This window comes from Hesperophylax consimilis, chromosome 1 (genome assembly GCF_061612785.1).
Source record: "Hesperophylax consimilis isolate HC1 chromosome 1, BYU_Hcon_1.0, whole genome shotgun sequence".
NCBI lineage: Eukaryota > Metazoa > Arthropoda > Insecta > Trichoptera > Limnephilidae > Hesperophylax > Hesperophylax consimilis.
This window is the reverse complement of record NC_142836.1, coordinates 23,663,502-23,684,676: the sequence shown is the minus strand read 5'-3', so window position 1 is coordinate 23,684,676 and position 21,175 is coordinate 23,663,502. Positions and strand designations below refer to the sequence as shown.

At 36.0% G+C, this 21,175-nt stretch overlaps 1 protein-coding gene across 1 annotated transcript; it reads right to left on the bottom strand.

The window, feature by feature from the left end:
• Nucleotides 1–8,791: 8,791 nt before the first annotated feature.
• Nucleotides 8,792–21,097, bottom strand: LOC149426488 (uncharacterized). The gene is made up of 7 exons (XM_089637155.1): nt 20,870–21,097; nt 20,591–20,746; nt 19,616–19,751; nt 14,910–15,142; nt 13,451–13,600; nt 12,800–12,998; nt 8,792–12,250 (listed from the first exon to the last, which is right to left on the bottom strand). Exons 1-7 carry the CDS (start codon nt 20,970–20,972, stop codon nt 10,966–10,968), a joined length of 2,262 nt encoding a protein of 753 aa, XP_089493281.1. The 5' UTR covers nt 20,973–21,097; the 3' UTR covers nt 8,792–10,965.
• Nucleotides 21,098–21,175: the final 78 nt, after the last annotated feature.

Here is a 21,175-nt window from a genome sequence, read left to right as displayed (position 1 = left end):
TATAAGTCTTTAAAAGCGATCTTGGAATCGATCAATCTGGACTATTCATATAGATGGTCTTCTGAGCCAAGGCATTATGTTTTTGAAATTCTAGATGTCCACGTGTTTTTCATATTAAAATTGATATTTTTTAGAGTAAAATCGCAAAAAATAGCAACCAATGTGGTAATGTTATCAACTGACCTAATGAAATGGAGGAAGGGAACGAAAAGGAAAAATGTAAAAAAATATAAAAATCTTGCTATGTTTATATTTAATATTATCTAGTATACAGAATGGCGACATTGCGATAATTTTACAATCTGCACCGTTAAAGTTGCAAATATTGCCGATTTACATATTTTTTACTATCGAGAAAATGCACTTTGAACAACGTCCGATTTTTTTTACATATTATATTTTATTAGCTGTTAAACTTTTACGTTTTATTTCAAGTGTATATCTTTTCTTAAACTACCAAAATATACATTATGCACGCTCTATTATTTCATTTACGTCGCATAACATTGTTATTATTTTATATTATGATATTATGTTCTTAAATTAAAACTTTAATGGCACTACTCCCCATCTCAAACACAAGAATAGATTTCTAACCTAAAAAAAATTATATCATATATGAATATCTCCGCATTGACATAAATACAAAGACGCGTTATGTTCATACTAATCAAATCAAGAATATGGAAAATAAGGCTTGTAAACAGCCTTGAACCATATTTGTACACTCATAAAAAATCAATTTTGAATAAATAGCTATTAACAATAGATCTTATCGAAACGATGGAACCCCGACACAATACGAAAAGAGGTACAAAGTGAAGTGATGTGTAAATTCTATTTATTATGTGACAGAATCATAAATAAACCACTCACGACATTACTAATAAAAATTTATTCGTTTTTATTTGTTTTTCGTAAGGGCTCACTCTACTTTCAAATATCGTTCTAAAAACATGCTCGCCCGTCAGTGGGCCGCTCTGGTGTCGCGAGGAGGCAAGAGAAACGAGGGACGTTCTTAATAAATTAGCCGTTTCACCCGTACACGTATTCTTTGAGTGGCTACCTCTTTCTAATGCGTTCCGTTCATTTGGCTTTGAATGATGTTATTTGTAGCCATTTCATTAATTCGAGCAAATTCTAAAGTTTCGCTATTCTTTTCTCGTGCTTTACGTTATCCGATTTCATTCTGGAAACAGGACTAGTATGAAAATACCTCGTCTTTGTATTTATGTCAATGCGTAGATATTCAAAATAACTTTTGCAAAGCTTATCACTAATTTTGAACAACTGGTACCTACTTGCCTCTTACTTACTTACAAGGTTACATAATAATAATTAACATGCATAGTTCACGGACATAAAAACATCTGTCTAACATGCTGCTGTCCTGTTTTGGGACAAGGGACCCAAGGACCATACTATTTTATAAAACTTTAATTAAATACTTGATCAAGAACCATAATTTAAGAACTAATTTCAATTTTAAACTAAAATGTACAAATAACTAAACAAAAATAATAAATGACATTGCTTCGTGAATTTATTATCCAATTTACGTTCCTAGTATATCAGCATGTTATATATTGTTTAAGTAGTTTGCTACCTAGTTAGTTAGAAGTTATTTAGTAACTCAGTTTTGTGGAGTTTTTTTATTTTTTATTTTGTTCAGAAAACAGTATTTGAAAAGTAAAATGATTTGACTGTCCAACTACGAAGAATTTAGCGTTTTAGTATAGTTTATACAAGTAGGGAGTCAATTTCTCTTAGGCCCATTAAGTTTACGATATTTGGTAGCCCTGTACCCGAGGCCGGCCTTGAGCGAAACGGCGCATAATTTGTATATTTGTGTGTGCCGCTTTTGTCAAAAATAATCTCAAGGACAATGGCCAGCGCCACACTTGACGGAAATTCCGTCGCGGATCTTCCGCTGGAGTCAATCCGTTACCATACGTTGCAGCCACACTGAATATTCAGTGGCGGATTATCAGTCGACTGCCAACGCTTATACAGCGTGGTCGTAATGGATCCGATAGAAGTGATAGCCATTTATGAGGCATTAGAAGAAGAAAGTAAAAGAAAGCGTAAATATTGGGTTCATCCCATAAATACTCTTCGACTAGAAATTGGGCAATTTCATACCTTGTATATGCAACTAAGACATTATCCAGATAAAGCATTAGAATATTATCGAATTTCCATACAATTATTTGATGTATTCCTGAATTTAACGAAGGACTATATTACCAAGCAAAATACAAAACTTAGAACGGCTATATCTCTCCCAAAGGCAAACTCTATTTTGCACTTCGATAATAAATCTTTCAGTGTCGAACATCCTGTGCGTTCGTCGTCGCCGCGTGTTATCCGCCGAATGTGGCGCGATGCATACAAATACTTGGAATGCGACTTTGCCGATCTTCCGCCGACGGAAGATCGGTGCGCGGAGGACGGAACAGACGCGAGTGTCGGCGGTCCGCCACGGAGCGACCGATTGTCCGCGACGGAACGACCGATCTTCCGCGTAGTGTGCCCGCTATTTGTAATTTATATGCAATTACATGTATTGGCGTTCCGTCGCGGAAGTTACGCGACGGAATTTCCGTCAAGTGTGGCGCTAGCCAATGTGTTAGGTATTATCAGCGCCTTTGCAATTCGGCGCCCATAGCGGACTGCTCCAATTGCGCCCCCATAGGGCCGGCCCTGCCTGTTCCTTTAGTTATACGCAACCAGGGCAGCCTTGGGATTCACCTACTCATCAAAAACTGCCTATAAAATTACATATCAATATAAAATACTGGAATTTATTAAAATTAATGAATAAGCAGGATCTGCTCCGGGCGCCGAATTGCCAAGGAGCCAAGGCGCTGATAATACCTAACACCTAACAGTCCTGACACATCGCCCTTGAGATTATTTTATATAAAACAGCGCTACACAAAAATACAAATCATCCGAATATTATTGATTACAGTGATCATTAGGACACGGCAAAGCTGGGGCGAAACCAGTGCCGTACTCTAGGGATTAATTAATTAAATAATTTGCTAAAACATTAACGCAACAAGCGTACCTGTTATTTTTAGATCGCTTCCCGCAAAGTTTTCTCGGAGCAGTCTATAATTGTTATTCAGATGTCTTCAATCGAAACAATAATTTCAAAACTACAAGGGGAACGCGAGTTACGGCAAATATAGCAATATTTTTAATAAGATATTCACTTTTGAGTGAGATGTTTCATCAATATTCATGGACAAAACTTGAAACGTCAAAAACAGATTTCTGTTTTCATTTAGGTATACTCGATAGCCACCGTGGTCACCGTCGTAGGGTTAAGGATCTCGACTAGCAATCTGAAGGTCGCGGGTTCAAATTCCAGCGTTATATAATGATAATTTAATTGTTTTGTCTTTTATAATGTGTGGCTCTGAAATTCTTCATTTTGCCACAGCTTATCCGTGTACTAGTTATCACCTACCCAGGCGTCTGGGTACTGGTTTTGACAAAGGGTGCCAAATGCCTGACGCCTTTGGTTCAGGGCCGGCCCTGTGAATAAGTATTGGAAAAATCACATTTATTATTATTCAATGAGCATTCTGCTGATTTTACAGTAAGTTTTACAGTAATTGAATAGTGTTAATTATCATACTGATTTTTTTTCTTTCTCAGCAAATAAGCAGGTACCTTAAATATGCAGGATTTTTTCAGCTTATTGGGTATGTAGTTAACTAAGAAAAAAAATATTTTATCGTTTACGTAGATTCTTACATTCTTTTTGTAATGTAATGAAGTAGGTACCGTAGATCTGATATGTAACAGTGAACAGGTTATGCTCAAAAACATTAATTAATTAACTGGCTAGAAATCGTTAGAACGCCTACCTAATGAAAACAAAAAAAAAAGATAAACAAAATATTGTGCATGGCAAATGGCAGCACCTACTGAAAACTGGCAACATGCGGGCCGTTGATAAACAATGCGAAGTATTCAAATCAGGTAACAATTTGTGCATAAAATTGGCGTTAGCGGTGACCCTGGAAATGTGGGTGAATGATGACCGTGATTTTGACGTGATGAAATTTCTCACTGTATTATAAATTAATGTGACCATTGATTTATTTAGAGAAGCTTTTAGAGTCCTTTGATAAGTTCAATAATGTTACGACATGCAACATGACATGAAATCTGAAATATGATTTTAATTTTTTTTTACGTTTTCTTCTTCGTGAATTATGTTAAATTTAGAATATATTCAAACAAGAATATAAAAGAAAAGCTGCATAATCTCAAAAGATTATGAAAACTTTTCTACCATTTTTCCGAGGATAATTGTTGACATACGCCCGGGGCCTTGGGAGATTCAAGTACACACTCAAACAACGCGGAGCCAATCAATATATTATATTGGGTGTGTTATGAGACGGAAGGAGATGGGAAAGAAGAAGGTTAGGAAATACTTGGGTATTCAAAACCCGTTCACTAAACAGGCAGAAAAGCCATTTCAAGCAACGTTTTGATTCTGAGTGGCAACATTGAAGTAAAAGTTATGAGTTCTGTAGGAATAGTTTCCATCAACTCAAAGATATTAGAAGAACGAGATGTGCTATGCGCAGTTCGTACTGAGTGGAATTGTTTTGCCGAGTGTCGCCGGTTTTGTTCACCAATACTACTGCACAACTTCGCTTGCGCTAAGGTATCCGCACTAATACATAGAACAGATTTCTGTGCGTACACGTCTCGATACCGTTCAAAGTACCCTAATTAGGTAGTACTCCGGCTACGGTCCGGCGGCCAACATAGCATATCTCGTTCTTCTAATATCTTTGCATCAACTGAACAGAAGACATGCATTAAGAACACACTTCATTTCGTATAACGTATTACTTTAAAGTAAATAATTATTTATCATCGTCATTCATCCGTTACTAACAGAAATATAAGAATTAACTTGAGGCAAAATGGAAAATTTGTGTATTGTGAGCAATTGTATGGACAAGTAAATACCTACCTACCTAGTCGTTGTGCAAATTAGTTACCTATAGAGCTACAGCGTTAGCCACAAAGTAAACACTAACCGCATTTTACGACAAATAACACGATATCCTTGGACTTCACTCAGAGATACTGAATTAAATGCTGAAACTGCAAATAGGCTGTTGTAGCTCTTTACTCTCATAGACACGGGCGGCTGAGAATGCTAGTTAGTGCTTTATTTATGATGCTAGTTGTGAACTCTGACATCACAAATAAATTAGTGTTCATTTATGAAAGGTTTATCATAAATATTAAAACTAAACCTCCAAGATTTTAAGTTTCGCTTGAGCACGTGTGACCGAAAGAATTACCTACCTACAATGAGTTAGAAAGATTAAAATACAGGGTTTTCCAATAAGAGGTGTTATTTTGATATTCAATCGTAAAAGATCAATGGTTTTGTTGCTTGTGTGGCACGTAGCGCCGTCTTGTTGAAAGTAAACGTTGTCCAGATCAATACCATCCAATTCCGGCCATAAAAAATCATTAATCATCTCTCGATAGCGATCCATTCACCGTAACTGTTGCTCCAGCCTCATTTTCGAAAAATTAAGGTCCAATGACTGCGCTGTACCATAAACCGCACCAAAAATTCATACGTTGAGGATAGAGAGGCTTTTCAACAATAACTCTTGGGTTTTCCGAGCCCCAGATGCGACAATTTTGCTTGTTGACGAAGCCACCGAGGTGGAAATGGGCCTCATAACTCAAGATGATTTGCATTTGATTCACTCAAGTGAATTTTAATAATTTAAATGCATTGTTGAAGCGTGTATCGTTCCATTTTTATTAATGGCGTAGTTTTTACTTATCAAATGTCAAAAAATGACAGCTTCAAAAGTAACATCTACCGAAATAGCGGGCTATTCAAAATAACACCTCCTATTGGAAAACCCTGTATAATATAATAGGTATTTCATTATAGCCCAACCTGTGGCGCCGTTTTAATTTTTTTTCCAACTTTTTCACGCCCAATGTGGACAAAGCATTACTGATTAATATCGCATATTATGAAGGGCTGCACATTTCTTAAATATGTATACGTTTTTAAATACGTAAGTACAATGATGATGGCCAAAAAAGCCGGCCGGGCCGAATAAAAAAATGTATTAAAAAATAATGGCATTCATCCAGGCGTTGTTTACCAAACCACGAGAGGCATTCCGCGGATAAAGCTGGCAAATTTGGCCGTGACCTATTTCTTTGAACTACTCAAATAATAAACAACTGGTGTTGCCGTGGTGGCGAAAACAGCGCGCGAAATCGTTGGCGCCACCGACCATAAACCGGGTGAACTATATATTTTTTTAATTTTGCATAATGTTGATTGTTCTGTTTCGGCGGGCATAATCAACGATAGAAGATACAGTTATTATTATTGGCAGTTCATGATACCAAATACTCTATAATATACACAATACCTCCAACTTCTGACATTTCCCATACATTCTGAACCATTTATTTATGTTCTGAACGCAACATGCTACATACACTAGCGCCTCCTAGCGGCATGAGTTACGCGCCTTGGTTTTGGAACGTGGTACATTTGAACGGATTTTATGTGAAATATATTCATTTTATGTTAGTAAATTAATTATAGAAATCAAAAAAATCACTGCTTTTTTTTCCATACATAAAACATGTTAAAGCGGCTATTAACTTCTTGGTGGTCTTTGGTAGTTCAGAAAGGTAGTAAAATATTAAGAGAAATTTTACAATAAATATTTAATACGTAAAAATGTATTATACATCAATGTATTTAATAAATTGAGAACATCAACATTTACAATTATTTATAACTTCCACATGAACACAGAAAGCCACATGGAACTCAACTAACACAGCTTTGCTGAATTTACCTTAATTTTATAATTATATTTTTCACGATATAATCCACTTTTTATATAATCAATAACATTTTATTTGCTAGGATTTAACAAACATTATATTTCACTAACTAACCTGTCAACGTTTTTTGGCATCCTGAAAAATAACTTTAATGAGTGTTTTTGTTCTTTGTAATATTTACATCCTTGCTTAAATGCACACATGCAACCTACTTGTTGTAACATTTTTACATATGTTTTAATCAATATAACATAGGTATATATAAAACACTAAATAAATTCAATTTGCCGCCATTGAAAGGAATGTCAAAGTCAATATCCTATAATTGCGTCTCTAGCGGCAAGAGTTGTTGATATTGCCACTATTTCACTGGAGTTGGACGTATTATTAATATTACAGGGTATTTGATGATACTATGCCAACTGGGTGAGACCAGGTGAGACCATAGATTTGTATGGATATGTATACCACTCAGGTGAGACAGTCCTCGGTCAAACTCGTAAATATTTACGACAGTGATTTATTTTTTTAATTACAGCCATGGGTAGGTAGGTACTAGGTAAAAATAGGTACCTAACGATTTTTTTCTTCATACTGAAAACATAGAAATGATCCGATGATCTGCTCTGCATAGGAACTGCAAACTGACAAGTTGTCATAGAGATTTATTTTTGGGTTATTTAACACGGCATAATACCCCAAAATAAATCACTATAATACATTAAGCCGTGAAAATCTCAAATCATACTTAGACAAGTTGTGCTTGCAATGATGAGATATACTTCACGTTTTTAAGGGTCATAAGTTCTTTGAAATGGTGCTACTTACAAAGACTATCCATTTATTATTTCCCGTGAGATAGAAGGAGTAAAAGGAAAATGAGAAGGGTATAATATTACCAATAAAATAATTAAAACACTTTGTTTTTACCACGATAATCTTTATTTTTTATATAAAGTCAACATGTTTCGAGAACGATGTTCTCTTCATCAGGACAATTAATGTACTAAAAACTAAATTTTCAAGTATATAGAGACAGGTGTGGGTAGAAAAGGAAGTAGTGTGGGGGGGGGTTGAGGGGAGGGGTGAGAGGTGGAAAGGGGAGGTGCTTAGAAGATCAAAGACAAAAAATTACAATGGAAATATGTTTAAGACAGGGTTTTTCCCTATTAAATAAAAAAATTCCTAATACAATACAGCCAGCTTTTTATACGAATAATAAATTGAAAAATTATATTCTAAATAACAAGGACAAAGACTTAAAAAATAAAAAATCCGGAGTTTACCAATTGAATTGCAATGATTGTAACCATTTTTACGTAGGTAAAACTTGCAGAAATTTTGAAACAAGGATTAAGGAACATTTGAGATGTCTAAATAGCAATAATTGTTCGGAATTTGCTAACCATCTAATTGAATTCAACCATTCATTTGACATAAATACTGGTTTTAAAATTTTACACACTAATGTTAATGGTTTTCAGTTAGACCTTTTAGAAATATTAGAAATTAGGAAAAATGTCAATAGAAATTTAAATACTATTAATAATCAAACTAATTTTGTGAATAACCCTGTCTTAAACATGTTTCCATTGTAATTTTTTGTCTTTGATCTTCTAAGCACCTCCCCTTTCCACCTCTCACCCCTCCCCTCAACCCCCCCCCACACTACTTCCTTTTCTACCCACACCTGTCTCTATATACTTGAAAATTTAGTTTTTAGTACATTAATTGTCCTGATGAAGAGAACATCGTTCTCGAAACATGTTGACTTTATATAAAAAATAAAGATTATCGTGGTAAAAACAAAGTGTTTTAATTATTTTATTAATAAAATGGTGCCACAAAGTGAATTTGCAAAATTTGAAGAAATATAATATTACCTTCCAAAGTAAAGAATACCAGGCTATTCAGATCTTGTCAAAATTAAAAAGTAGCATTTTATTTTAAAATAATACTGCTTTTTAATACTTTTTCACTGGGTAAGAAAAATAGAATAACAAATAATTTTAAACACATTTTGAATTAGGAACAACTCTTTAATAAACTAGAATGGAGTATTTGGGAAGGTACACACATACAAAACAATTATATAATCAATGCAGAATAGTTGTCAAGTAATTATTTTACTCGGTATTGCTTTTGTTCAAGGAGATTCATATTATTCGAGAAAGATATTAAAAAAAAATTATAAATAATAAGAGAAACATCCATATCAGTCCATTTGAATAAACTAATACATACATAATATCAATAACAACTGATGTCTTTAATTTAACACTTTAACGGTACATATTTTTCTCCCAATATTCTATCCTCATCCGGCAGCAGGAGGACTCCGTTCGGCTAATATTTTCATCAAATCGGACGAGCCTGTACTGTCTTTGTGTTCGGTTTGCAAATTTTTTCCCACCAAAACTACTTGTCTCGCTTGTGAGGTGTTAAGTTTAGAGTTAAGAGGTATTCAAAACGCACACCATAAATTGTTGCTGTGTAATCAACTGCTTTTATAATGCGAGCATTCCAGTGATACACTAACTTTTTTGTTTTTTATATCACTTTTGCCAATAAATAAAAATTATGTGTAATTAATTCCAAACTGTATTGCTTTATGTATGAAACAATAATAATGAAGAATCATTCAAACATTTACAATTATGTATAATAAACTCAAGAAAAATAATGGTTTTATAAATATGAATTTATGAGTTTGTGCCAAAAAGCCCAGTCGGATGGTAAGTTCACAAAGTAATTCAAAATTGAATTGAAAAAAAGTTAGCCTACCGGACAGGCAAAAATTGTGTAAATACATAAAAAATATACGTATGGTATTTTATTTCTATTGTGTAATAGTGTGTGTGTGTGTCTAATTCCGCCATAACTTAGGGACATCCCAACATTTATTGAATGAAATAATAAATTACTCCTTACGAACAATAAATTTATTTATCCTAACTATTCTATGTAGGTAAAATTATAAATACATAGTAAAATTTTCTGGGAAATTCAAGGAAAAATTTGGAATGAATTTGGAATGATAATCTTCTATTAAATATTCTATTGGACTTATCTTTCCTAAAACTATTAAAAATAAGGAAAACTTAGAATTATTTATATTTATATCTAGATTATTTCCAAAACCGGCAGAAAGTTAGAAACACTATTAAAAAAATGTTTTCTAATATTTAAAAAAATATATATCACAGATTCATAAAATAAACATTCTACGGCGGCATGGAGATATTAAAATGTGGACTAGAATACATATTCAAAGGAATGCAATTTTTTTTTCATATCTGACTGAAAATCAGCTGTGATGATGAAAACCAACAAGTTTAAAAATGGTGGCAAGACTTTTCGAAGACAAGGTAGCACAATATCTAAGAAAACAACCAGAGTCAAAATAACAACTTATAATAATTTATGTCTTCAATTTGTCTTGTGATCCATTTTTTGGTGTTCAATCCCGAATCGGTCCAGACAGCTCGGGGATCGCTCCACCAATACTAATGATACATTTTATAGAAATGAGATCCTGTAAATTGTAAAAATTCTTTCAACTAAAACAATACATATTGTTCTAAATAAATGTAACTAAAACTAATGTAACATAGATTTGACCTGTGTCATCAAGGTGAAACAAAGTAGAAATTAATATAATCTTGAGCATAATAAATTATTCTTAAAAGGTTTGGTAAAGAACCTTATGAGGTATAGAAAAAATCTATGAAATAAGAGATTTTAAATTTAACATAAAATTATACCTACTTATGCATTCATTTATTTACAAAATACTGAATTCAGTTCATTCTTATTTTTTAAGTATTTCTTGAATATAGTGAATGCATAGCAACGTGAGATCTACAGAAATACAACACCAATATTACACATAAACACACAACATATTGAGTTATAAATTAAGCCACGTATGGAGGCAAGAATTATTTATTGACAATACATATGTGGCCTTACGCAAAGTGTTGGAGGCCTACAACTTATAACTTTACAGGAGGCAACGACTTTACGCAGGGTGTTTACCTAGTGGTTTTATTATTTAAAATGACATAATAGTAGTTTTAAACATTAAACTTTTCGAACTGAACAAGCATCTTTAAAATTAGACGAATTGAGTACACTGAAATAGTCTTCATGTGTGAACCTAATAATGTTTTCAATCCTACACAGATATGACTTTTTGCTCTCATCCAGGGGACCGTTCACTTTGGTGAGGTTGTCGGCTACAATGCTTCGGCTTCCCCGACAGAAACTAAGTTGCCGGGTAACATCCACTCCGTTCATCACAACCCGGAGGAAGAAGTCTAACGGCGCCACCACTTTAGGTTTACGACTATCAATTCTTCCGCTTGGACTCTTCTTATTTTTCATGTATTCTTTGTCTTCATTTTTGTAAATCTCTATCACCATTCTGGAGGCATAATGAATGCTGAGGAAGCTCTCGTCAGCCAAACCTAAAGCGAGACTTAAAAACTGCAGCGTCTTATCATGGCCTGAGAACAAAACAAACTTAGGTTTGCCCTCCGATATCATTTTGAGAATATACTTAACTATTTGTCGAATCATTCCAAAAGCTCGTAGTAACGATGCCTTTTTCAAGTGACTGCTTTTGGCGTATTGCTTCATATCCCAGTCTGTGTATGCAAAGAGACTGGTCACTTGTTCCTTTTTGACGCACAATGTTTCCGTATCGGATTTCTTCGGGGTATCTTTCTCACTGTCATCCTTTTCATTATAGTCTTCAGAGTCATCGTCTTCCACTTCAGGATTGTTGATATTTTCCCCGTTGAAATTAAAATCACCATCCATGTTTCTTTTGATGAGAATAACATCTTCATAATTCATGTCTACGTTTTCCATCATCTTCTGTTGATAATATCCGATTTTCTCTTTTTCCATTTGACTGTCAAAGTCAAGGACGGCGGATTTGCGGTGAGATTCTTCCGGTCGAACCTTAATATTGCGAATATTTCTAACAAATCCACGATCTTTAATAGTATTTTCAAAATCGTCTACCGAAAAAATTTGTAGAAGAGATCTAGAAGGGGAATGTTTTGAATTGTTAGCTTGTAAGAGACCTCTTAGTCCACCATCTGCTGGTTTGGAATTATCAATGGCTGATTTATGATTATCACTCTCAGGTAAATTCATGTTTTCAGGATGTTGAACAGATTTCTCCAGGCAGGGTAAAGCGGCGGAGTGGCAGAGGTAAGCGAGTAGTGCATCCTCCAGGATATGTGGGTCTTTAGAAGACTGCGATGGAGACTGGAACACGATGGCAGACAGTTGTGAGACCAGCTCTCCGACAGCCGGGTGGGCCTCAAGGCGTTTTTTAGATTCTTCAGACACTTTCCTACAAATTCAAAAATTGTCCCTTTTTAGTATGAAAAATATAAGAATTGATTCTTTAGAACTATGAGTCATTTTGTCACACCTTCAATAATGATGTGTTGCAAATATGAAATAATATATTGTCAAGTCCATAAAAAGCATGTGCGACACTGAATGCAACATGACACGTGCAACTCAATACAAATGTAAATTGCATACGATTTACCAAAAAAAAAAGCAATAGCTTAACCCGTATGAAATATGTGTGTCGCCATGCCCAATAGTGTAACTTTCTTGGAATCACAAATTATTTTGTTAGGGTGAAATTTAACTGGTTAAAGGTTAACATAAACTTATGGTTATGGCATGTAATTGTGGGATATTCTAACACAAACATAAAGCATATAATTTTACTTATGTATAGGTAAACTGCAGAATTGTGAATATTTATGTTTCTGTATTGTTTTATTCTTTCTGTCCAGTAGTAAATAGGCTTTGAAAAAGAACAGGCAAACGAACAACAAAAAGTTCGATTTGCAGCTAGTGCGAATAGTCAGTATGTATTGCCAACCTGGCGTAGTACTCAGCTGCAGGGCAGGCGCAGTCCTCGGAGCAAAAAGTGAGACTGGGGCTTTCACGGGCCACGGCGCCCCCGACGCCCCCTCCACCGCCTGCTGCATTGCCCCCCGCTTCTCCCAGAGCCGCCCACAGGAGGGCCAGAGCGGACTGGAGGGCTCGCCGGTAGCGCGTGCTGTGGACGAGAATCTCACCTGAAGGGAAAAGAGAAAAGAATTGATTGATTAAACAATTTACATATACAGAACAGAAATGCAGTATGCTCGATTATCCGACAACTACTATAATCCGACGTTATTTTAGTAGTTGAAAATACAAAATCAAGCTCCGCAATTGGCCGGTATTCAAATATCAAATTAAATAATCTGTAAACACCTTGTACACCGACAGGTTGGATTATCTTAATTTAAAACACTCAGTTACCATACCGCCATCTAGCTTGCTCTCGCTGACCATTTTAGGTGTCACCGTGGTTAATTGAGTCTTGGTGTTGCAAAATCCGCTCTTAAATCTCAAATCTTACAAAAATACTTAACAGCTGTTGTAAGGAACTGTCAACACAGTTGAATCATAAATCACAAAGCTAGATACATAGCTAAGGGATGATTGAAGTGGATAAGTATATTATTACATGCAGTCAAATTACCTTCTGCTGGTTTCCCCGTCGGAATCAAACTCTTGGCATCATCACTGCTGATGGTTTTCAGAGGAACAATATTGATTTGACTTTTTTTAGTTACTTCATTGATCTTTGTGTTTCCTGTAGACTTTGGCACAGCATTTGAAGAAGCAATATCTGAAAGAGAAAAGATTAAAAAATATTTACAAAATTAGAGCCAGATTGATATATGTAGGAATATTATGGTGAAAATAGAATACCCCTAAACAAATTGGAACTTTTTTATAAAAGATCAATAAGACAAGATGCCACTGCGCTTAAAGTTTAATAATTATGAAAATTCGATTGTCCCAATGAACAATAACAAATGTGCAAATTTGTAATTTTGCTCATGTATTAGAGTTGTTTAAAGTTCAAAGTTATGTAGCCACATTTGTTTTTAAGAGCAACAAATACGTGTTATTTTACAGAAACCTCTTTAATTCATAAAAAATATATATTTTGGCAGCTCAACAGCTCTGATTCAAAGCTGCCAATTTGCACAACTGTTATTTTTCATTGGGACAGTAGAAATAGTCTATAACAGTAGAAACAGTCATTCATTAAGAGTTATTCGTCACAAACATTCACAACATTCTTCTGAAGAGTCGTGGCAAACTCAGCCACATACCTCGGAAGTGAAAAGCAAGCACCCTTTTGTGGACCCAACTATTAAACTACCAGGGTACTCTCTCCCTAGAAAGAAGTGGGAAAGCACCAATCCGCATTCGGTGCAGTTACGATCGCTGTGCATATATGATGAAAAAATTGGGCCTAAGGCTAAAAATAGTGTGCCGCTTACGTCGACAGCGTATATCGATCTCATACGTTAATACGTAGATAAATTAATGAAAAGCTGTAGTGTAACACTGACGGTCAGTAACAAGTTAGTCGCTACGTGTTGCGTACGAGGACCCGGTCCAACTCATCAGCGCTACGTCGTCAGTCAACCGATACTCTCACTATCTGTATCGATAGCGTGAAATGTTGGGCGTGCATGTGTATAGTCTTATAAAATGAATATTGAATTGTCATTTTCGCCCTCGTCTTTGGGATTTATCTAGAAATTTATACAACAATCGGGATGCTAAGCTAAAATGTTGGCTTGAAGTGTTTGAGGGATTGTTTCCAGTCTTTTATGAATATGTACAATATTAATAAAATGACTTAATTAATTGAAGACAACTGTACTCGGGTGACGTCAGGCACTCTGGCAGCATCGCATAGGCTGACAGTCAGCGACTGATGTACGCAACTCATGTACGCGTGACACTATTTCCAGGCTTAAGGATTCCAAATTGTGTGAAATGTGGTCATATGCAAACAACAGGACACATTTTATTTATGTAGAAGAATGTCCCCTTCATCAGTTTCCCAGCACTATACTTTGACCTGCACAAATTCTCCTCCACCATATGAAGAAGAAAAAGAAAGAAGGGTAATTTACCTTTATTTTCTGTTTTATTTCCGTAAAAATCCCAACCGAGCTTGTTGGTGTAGGCCTGCCCCAGGGCGTGGCCCGTGGCCAGCAGCTGCAGCAGGCCGCGTGGGGTGAGCTGGCCGAGGCGACAGGCGCCCGGGGGACTCCCGGGCAGCAGGGGCAGGTTGTGGAAAGGGCCCGGCGACTGCGACCACGGGGCTTTACCCAGAGCCGTCATGTTGGTTATGTACTCCTGGTACCTGAATAAATAATCAAATTGGTGAATAAATAATAAACTACCTTTCTTTGTAGTGTTTTTGCATTTTTTTACAAAATTATGTTTTTGTAAATTGTACTATCTTACCAGATATTGTGTTTATATATTTATAAAAATTATATCCATATATCTTATGTTGTTTCCTCGGGATATATCCTATATATTATCCCCTCGCAAAGACTCAGAAATAATGAACTGCTCTTCCTCAACCATCATTCGACAAATTATGGATATTATTCACCAGTGTCCAGAATGTGTAGACTGGTCAACTCAAGTCAAAACCTTAACTTTTTTGGGATAAGTCTGAATGATTTTTGCCAGTCGCTAAACAAGTGACGGAATATTATAAGTGTCCTGTGGTCCTGACCCACGGCGTAGTCTTGACTTGATTCGACTTGTCACTTTATTTTCTTATGTTATATCTACTATATGTCTTTGCTTTCATGTACCTTTGTCTACTCCTGTATTTTTCATTTTACTTTATTCGTGTTATTATTTTGTAATTTGGACGATGTCCGTTAATAAATAAATAATAACATTGTAGTATTCTTCTTAGCACTACATGAAGTGAATGACAGAAAAGGTTGGGGGCGCCCAAGGGAGACATGACTCAAATAACTATTTGTGGTAAAATGAGGAGCATGCGATGAACTAAGAAATGAGTGAAAGGGGAAAGTATGACGTGGAAGTGAATAATAGAAGAAGTCGATAACGCCCAAGGAAGACATATCACGATCAAGTGAAACAAATATTATTTGTGGTAAAATTAAGCGTATGTGATGAACGAAGAAAGGGGTGTAAGGAGAATGTAGGACGTGGAAGTGAATGGTAGAAGAATTCAAGGACGCCCGAGGAAGACATGGCACGATCAAGTGAAACAAATACTTATTGAAAGAAAAAAGGGGTGCAAGGAGAATGTTTGATAGAAAAAGTTGAGGACGCCCCAGGGAGACATGGCACGATCAAGTGAAAATTCTTAACAATAATATTATTTCCACCTTAAAACTACACTTAGTTTTTAGGAACTCTAAAATTCACAACCTCAAAATTTTACTCCAAACCAAGCAACTCCGGGTAACGTCAGCTGGTATATTATATTATTCAAATGAATTAATTGTGAAATATTTGAATTTACATTTATTTACAAGAATTTACCACTCAACTACGGAGACTGTACACATCTGAGCACTGATCGCATCTTGTATAGGGCTAGGAGATTATCCAATGGCGACCTGCTGCTAACCATATGCCAATCTCAAGTAACTCTAACAATTGAATTTGCGAGCTACCTCTGACCGATTGCCATCTCTAATGCAAAGATGCAATGAAGGCATGCTGAGTCTATTCTACAGGTATTTCAATGAAGCTTGATTGAAGGAGCTAGCAGCATTGATCTCCTGTGCACTGGTGAATGGACACGAGCAGAACACCCGTTCACAGTTGACGTTGGCTTCATGAGAACGGGTTATTTACTCAACTCGTTTTTGTGTAAGTCGGCTCGCATGTGGAACGAGCTACCGGCATCTGTTTCTCCTCCTTCATATCATCCGTGCCTCCTTGAGACCCGAATTAATAAATCCCTTCCTTCCGCCCCTACCCTTAACCCATCTCAAAATGCTGCCCAACCGGGTGGCTTCTACTTCTTACACGCTAACTAGATACTAATTAACTAATCATAATTTTATTATGATATTTCTATTTCATCAATTTGGGAGACAGGTATGGGTACCGCCGCCCCGAGAACCATTTATTGGATAACCAACACCTCTGCCATGCATCTGCATTATGCATTGGGGTGCCCGGGTTTATGGGGTGACGTTTATATATAATTTAATATAATTCTTATATTCTTTTAAGAAAGAATATAAGAATTGTCAAAGAAACTTTGAGCAGAACAAAATGGACAAAATAGCGAACAGCTTTGAATGCAAGAATTTTTCATCTTTCTGGAATAAAACCAATGCCGTATTGAAAGCGAAATACACCGCACCGAGCCAGATTGATGGAAAATCTGTAAATAAAGATATTGCTGAAGTTTTCAGAAATACATTTTGCTCCGCACCAGATCAACCGCAAATAATGGTTAAAGAGATTGAAACAACAACGCACCAACCAGAACAACAGCCGTCCATCGTCATATTACCTGAGATGATCCAGCGAGCAATGCGCAACATGGCAGGAGGTAAATCTGCAGGTCACGATGGACTTGTCATAGAACATGTAAAGCATGCGGGGGAGTACTTAACAATACTGCTTGCCTCTCTCTTCACTGCCATGATCGGCCTCAGACACATTCCGAAAGAGCTGTCCAAAACAATAATAATACCGATCCCAAAAAGCCGCCAGTTGAACCTGACATCATCTGTTAATTACAGACCATCATGTCATCACCGATGACCTAAATGATAAAAAAGACATAGAACGTCAAAGAAGAGTACTGAATGTGCGAGCTAACATGCTTGCCAGAAGATTCAACAAATGCAGTCCTCCGGTGAAGAAGCAACTTTTCCAAAAATATTGTATGAGCTTCTACACTAGCGAGCTATGGACGACATACACACAAGGCGTCATGAACACACTCCGAGTCCAGTACAACCACGCATACAGAGCCCTATTTGGCCTCCCCTGGCGATGCAGCGCCTCACAGATGTTCACCGAAGGAAGGGTGCATGGGTTCGCTGCTTTAGTGCGCCACAGAATAGCCGGGACGAGTCAGCGCTACCAGAGATCGGACAACACTCTTGTCCAGGCCGTTGCTCAGTGGCAGGGAGCGCCTCTACACCAGAGATGGAGAATTTCACTCAAGCCACCATAAAGTCCTAATGTGCTCATCAATGTATTCATTTTTTATTATTTTTATTTATTTCTTTATTGATTTTCTTTTTATGTATGTATTAACTTAAATGTAAACTTTTATGGCAGGCAGAGCATTGCACACACCGCTCTGTCCAGCTGAAATAAACATTATTATTACTATTATTATTACTATCCGGGTCTTGGCAGAGGATGTGTCTGCCCACAAACTGCGTGGCAGGCAGGTTTGGAGAGACTGGTTAAGGGAGACCTTTTGACCTCTCCAACAGGACTCTCTCAGAACATCGCCTTCCACCGCAGTGGGAGGGATGGATTCATACTACCATCACTCCTGGACTCACTGACCCCCAGATTCCTACCCACACCTCATACTTTTTTCCTAACCAGATCTTCCCATCCTTCCTTTCCTAAAAACACCCTCCACACAGCATCACCAAAGACGACATAGGCCCATAGAGGGGATTTTCCTCAGGGCCTCCTGTGTGGAGCTAATGTAAAAAAAAAAAATATGTATCAGAATACACTTTTTATAAGAGCACAACTGAAGGAATAGTTACAATGATAATAATAAATAAATACTTTAAAAAAGTACAAACATTGTTGGTATGTTATAAAAATGGTCACCACAATCAATGGCAAAAAACAAGTAGTAAAATACTGCTTGTATAAATACACCTCTAATTTATCCGACTCCGATAAAAGAACTTACATACTTTCGAATTCAAAATTTGGAATGACTATTTATTCTCTTAAATTTTCTAAGCACAGCACAACAATCCTTGTAGTCTTCTTAGCAGCGAATGTTAAGCAACAATGCGTATGACCTGGGTATCGATTCTCCAATCCAGGCCGCTCGCAATCGCCGTCGAAAGTACATACGTTGGTTGACATTCTTATTCTCAAGTCTTGTCAACGGTACATACTTACATTCCACTCAAACAACAAGTGGGTCGAATCACTTGTTCGAGTGGAATGACTTCGTCGAGAATCGAGGCCCTGATAGCATCCATACATCAACCTTTTCACCGGGTTCCTGAAGTATGTATATAGGATAATGTGTGCACTATACACTTTTTGAAACATTCATAAATTTTCTATGAAAATGAAAACACAAAGGTAAGGGTACACAAAGGTGCGCCCTTGAGGTGATTTTCTCACGAAAACGGCGCTATATAAATAATCCCATCATTATTATTTATTATTTTTTAATGATAAACTAACGTTTATAAGACAAGGTTTTATGCATAGCATAAAGGATAACAAATAATTATAAGCAATAATTAGTCATCCGAAATACTAATACAAATTGAAAATATCTCCCGAGTAAAAATAAATGCCGCCAACGTCAACGAATCATTTGGCGGGTTGGAAATAAGCCGACATAGCTCAGTGGTTACAGAGCACCTGACCAGACATCAGAAGGCACGGGTTCAATTCCCGTTGGCGGCATTTATTTTTACTCGGGAGATATTTTCAATTTGTATTAGTATTTCGGATGACTAATTATTGCTTATAATTATTATTATTTATAGTATAGCTCTGGGGGCATAGTTTATTTGTGCATATATGTATACGAGTAGCGGCTTATAGGTAAATGAAAAATGATTTAAATCAATTTAATTATAAAGCATGTACATAATACCTATGCAACAGTTGTGATGAAGTAGCGACATTACAGTCAACGCTCTCAATCCCCTTTACATGCGTTAACGGGCCCCGGTCTCCATGTCGGATGACCACCATCACTCCTTGCAGCGCCCATGACTCGTCCGCTAGACCTGCACAATCCATATACATACATTGTAAGGAGACCATTCATAATGCTTTAACCAGGACGGTGCTGGTTTTTGGTCCTCTGTCCTAGTTAGTTGTGACATACAACAAATAATGTACTTGCGGTCCAGTCGCAACGTTAAATTATGAAATCGTCAACTGTCAGTCAACTCAGTCATTGTGGAACCAGAATCCATTGACAATTAGTTTTATTAATTCAAATATTATGATTGATGGGCTGACCCCTATTCAAAATACATTACTATATCATGTTTTTAGGAGTTTGTCTACTTCATTTTATCCTACATAATCACATTTCGTTGTTCGATGTTCGGGACACGCTTAATATGCACTTTTATTATAAAAACCACTGTGTCAGTTAGATACCAATGAAAAGTGAGTATTTCAGTTGCCGAAAATAGAAAATAATGCAATTTAGTAGCTATTTGGTAAAAAAAAAACTTTTTTGATGTCCTTTCTTCACGCCATGTTTTGTCATAATAATTTTGAATCGTTGTTTTTAGGCTAGTTTTTTTTTTATTTATGTTTTTATTAAACACAAACTGACAACTTAAGAACCTATTTTAGGGTCATAGGTTCATATTTTTGTTTATAAGAGAAGAATAAAATTAATATTAAAACTTTGACATCAATAATAATGGCGGCCAAGTAACAAACAGTTTTAATTTTAACGAAATAACTTTTGAAAAGCATTATTTTCCATTTCCAGAAACTGAAATATTTACTACTCATTATTATCTAACTATTACAACGTTTTTTTTTAATAAATTCTGTATATTTACTAAAGTTAGATTTAATAAATGATATTGAACAAAGCAATCACCTTCAGCACCAAGATGAATATTCTCAGCTGAATTGCAATACTTGCTGGAGATCTTCTTATATCTGTCTGCCTTCACATTGTGTCGGTGTTCCCTTCTGTGGGCAGATTGCTTTGGCATACTCACATCTTCTTCGGTTGCAATGTATTTGTACATTCCTATAACATTTATTATGTTAGACAAACAAGTATTTAGTACAATGAAAGTGTGTAGTTAACAGATACAATAGAATATTTGACTAATATTGTTTAATATATAGATTATTTGGTAAGTTATAATACCTGCTACAATCAAAAAGATCCATACACTCATAATTAGGTAGCAATATAATGCTCTGTGCTGTGATGTAAACTTAACCATTTCCGAAAGCATTTTCTTTGACATGTGTAAAACAATGAAAACGTCAAAATATTTGTATTTGCTTCATGTTTACTAGGGTTAATTATTTCTAACTTTCGTAGTATTTTGTGGTATACTATTTTCGTTCAAATGACTGCAAATGACCTTCACTCTTGACAGATACATATTTGACAGCTTTGGAAATGTTACTAGAAATAAATAATATCAATAAATGTCTTTTCTATGAC